The sequence below is a fragment of the Trypanosoma equiperdum genome (assembly GCF_001457755.1).
Source record: "Trypanosoma equiperdum strain OVI genome assembly, contig: ctg_136, whole genome shotgun sequence".
Classification (NCBI taxonomy): domain Eukaryota; phylum Euglenozoa; class Kinetoplastea; order Trypanosomatida; family Trypanosomatidae; genus Trypanosoma; species Trypanosoma equiperdum.
In genome coordinates, this window is record NW_027123360.1 from 20,362 (window position 1) to 22,462 (window position 2,101).

At 45.9% G+C, this 2,101-nt stretch overlaps 1 protein-coding gene across 1 annotated transcript; it reads right to left on the bottom strand.

Moving 5' to 3' along the window:
• Nucleotides 1–443: 443 nt before the first annotated feature.
• TEOVI_000022500 (uncharacterized protein) lies at nucleotides 444–1,538 on the bottom strand (the record flags this gene model as incomplete). Its single annotated transcript, XM_067221250.1, has 1 exon — nucleotides 444–1,538. The coding sequence occupies one exon, from the start codon at nucleotides 1,536–1,538 to the stop codon at nucleotides 444–446; it is 1,095 nt and encodes a 364-aa protein (XP_067077351.1).
• Nucleotides 1,539–2,101: the final 563 nt, after the last annotated feature.

Genomic DNA, 2,101 nt, shown 5'->3' on the forward strand with positions numbered 1-2,101 from the left:
AATCAGGTGAGAAAAAGGGATGCTTCTAAGGCTAGGCAGTTCTTTTACTTCCAGTGTCCTTTCCCGCCGTGCGTAATGCCCTGTGTGTATACGTCAATGAATAGCAACAACAGCAACAAAAGACAGAGAGGTATCAAGGATAAAAGAGCTGCACCACCAAAGTGAAGGATAACAAAGCACCACCACGAAACAGTTGCGACAACCCACTGGCAACACGAAAAGATTTGAAGTGCAAAAAAGAAAAAAAATGAAGTTCGAAGGCATTCAAAGGAAAGCATCGTTTTTTTTCTTTTCTTCTTCAGAGTTCTCTCAAGGAGGGGGGAAAAAACCACGAAGGCGGTAAGGAAACGATTGTAATTGTAAGAAGAAACTTAGAAAGTTATAAAACGCTGTTTGGATAAAGCAAAACGGAAATTATCCGCCCTTATATAGCATTCGGCCGATCAGATAGTCAGTGGGTTTCGCCACTGCGCACCACCGGGATTTTCTCCTGCTGGTGACTTACTGCGGCGTTCCCCGAGTTGTGGGGCCTCCGAGTCCGGGGCTCGACGTTCGCTTTTGGAAGCAGCCCGCTTTCCTGACGCACGGGACCGCTTGCTGTTGTTCCTCTTTTTCTCCTTATCAGCCTTCTTATTCTTCTTTTTATCTTTACTTGAAGACTTCATGGAGGAGCTTCCTTTGGATGAGCTCCGACGGAGCGAGTCGTGGCGGCTTACATTGCTACTACCGGCAGCATCCTCGTTAAGAAAGAGGGAACCCTTTTCATCTCCTCTGCTCCTCCTAGAAATCGCGCCGAGGCCAGCCACAATACTATACATCCAAAGCTGCTCGATGCGTGTCATAAGCAACACTAACACTATTGCTCCAAACATCCAGCCGCAGTCCGCCGCGGTTATAAAAATGTTGGAATCGATGCCAGTAAAAAAAGCCATAGACTCGTAGTAGTACATAACGGGGAGTGGGGGTCCTTTCGCCATGTCATAAGCGGCGTAAAGTGTGTAACTGACTCCAGAGGCTGAGTTGGTCATTTCACCCCCTTTACCTGCTTTCTGCGCTACATAGGCAAGAAGATGTTGTGCTGCCCACCCTGGCATAGATACAACTGCTGCCACGTAAAATTTTCCGGATCGAATACTACTATTTACCAGTCCCTCAGATGAAAAGGAACTTGTGCCCCGGCGAAACTTAAACAAACCGCTACTATTCTTATGACCGAAGAGCCGGTCCAATCCCCTTTCAATATCACCGCTGGACAACGGGTACGTGTTGCCCCTCTTTTTCCCTGATTTGGTTGTGAGCCATAACTCAACATCCACGACATCAATGGCTGTGTAGAGGCAGTTGGGGAGAAGATAATCGCCAAAACAAACACATTGGCACCGCGGGTTCTCCCTCTCCACCACGCCGTAATGGCAATCACATGTTGGCTGGGCATAAGGTCTGGGAGGTGAGAATACGAAGCCAACGAGGCACACCATGCAAATAGCCTGAACAACAAAACAAATTTGTAGGCGTTTACCGCCACAGCATGCTTTCATCTAAATTAGTGACTGGTTGCCTCCTAACTATCTAAATGCTTCCTTGATCCCACCGTGTCACTATTTGATCGCCTTTTCGTCTCGTCTTTAAGAGAATATCCTTTTCGTTGGTTTGTGGCTCCTTGTGCGTTTGTCTTTTTAGCTCTCCACCCCTTCCCTGCCTTCACCTTTAAAAAAAAAAAAACTTTCCGCAATGCGGGCCGCTTTTTGTTTTTGTTGTTGTCTCTGCCCTGTAATGGCGTTTTCCCGCAGCTGACTGTTTTCCTGCGGCGCCAGGGTTAACAATAATAAAGGAAACAAGGACAGACGGCAACGGGGGAACCTTCAAGGATACGGATGAAAGTTATAAGTAAAAAGGGGGGAAAAGAGGGGAGTTGAAATGAAAAAAAAAACAAATACAATTACAAATCCGGAAGCACAACTGCACACACACACACACACACATATATATATATATATATATATATATATATTGTTTTTTTTCATCAAAGTAACGCAGGGAGAGGGAACAGAAACGACTAAGACGACAAGCATCAATCTCAACCTCTTTCAAAGCAAAGCAG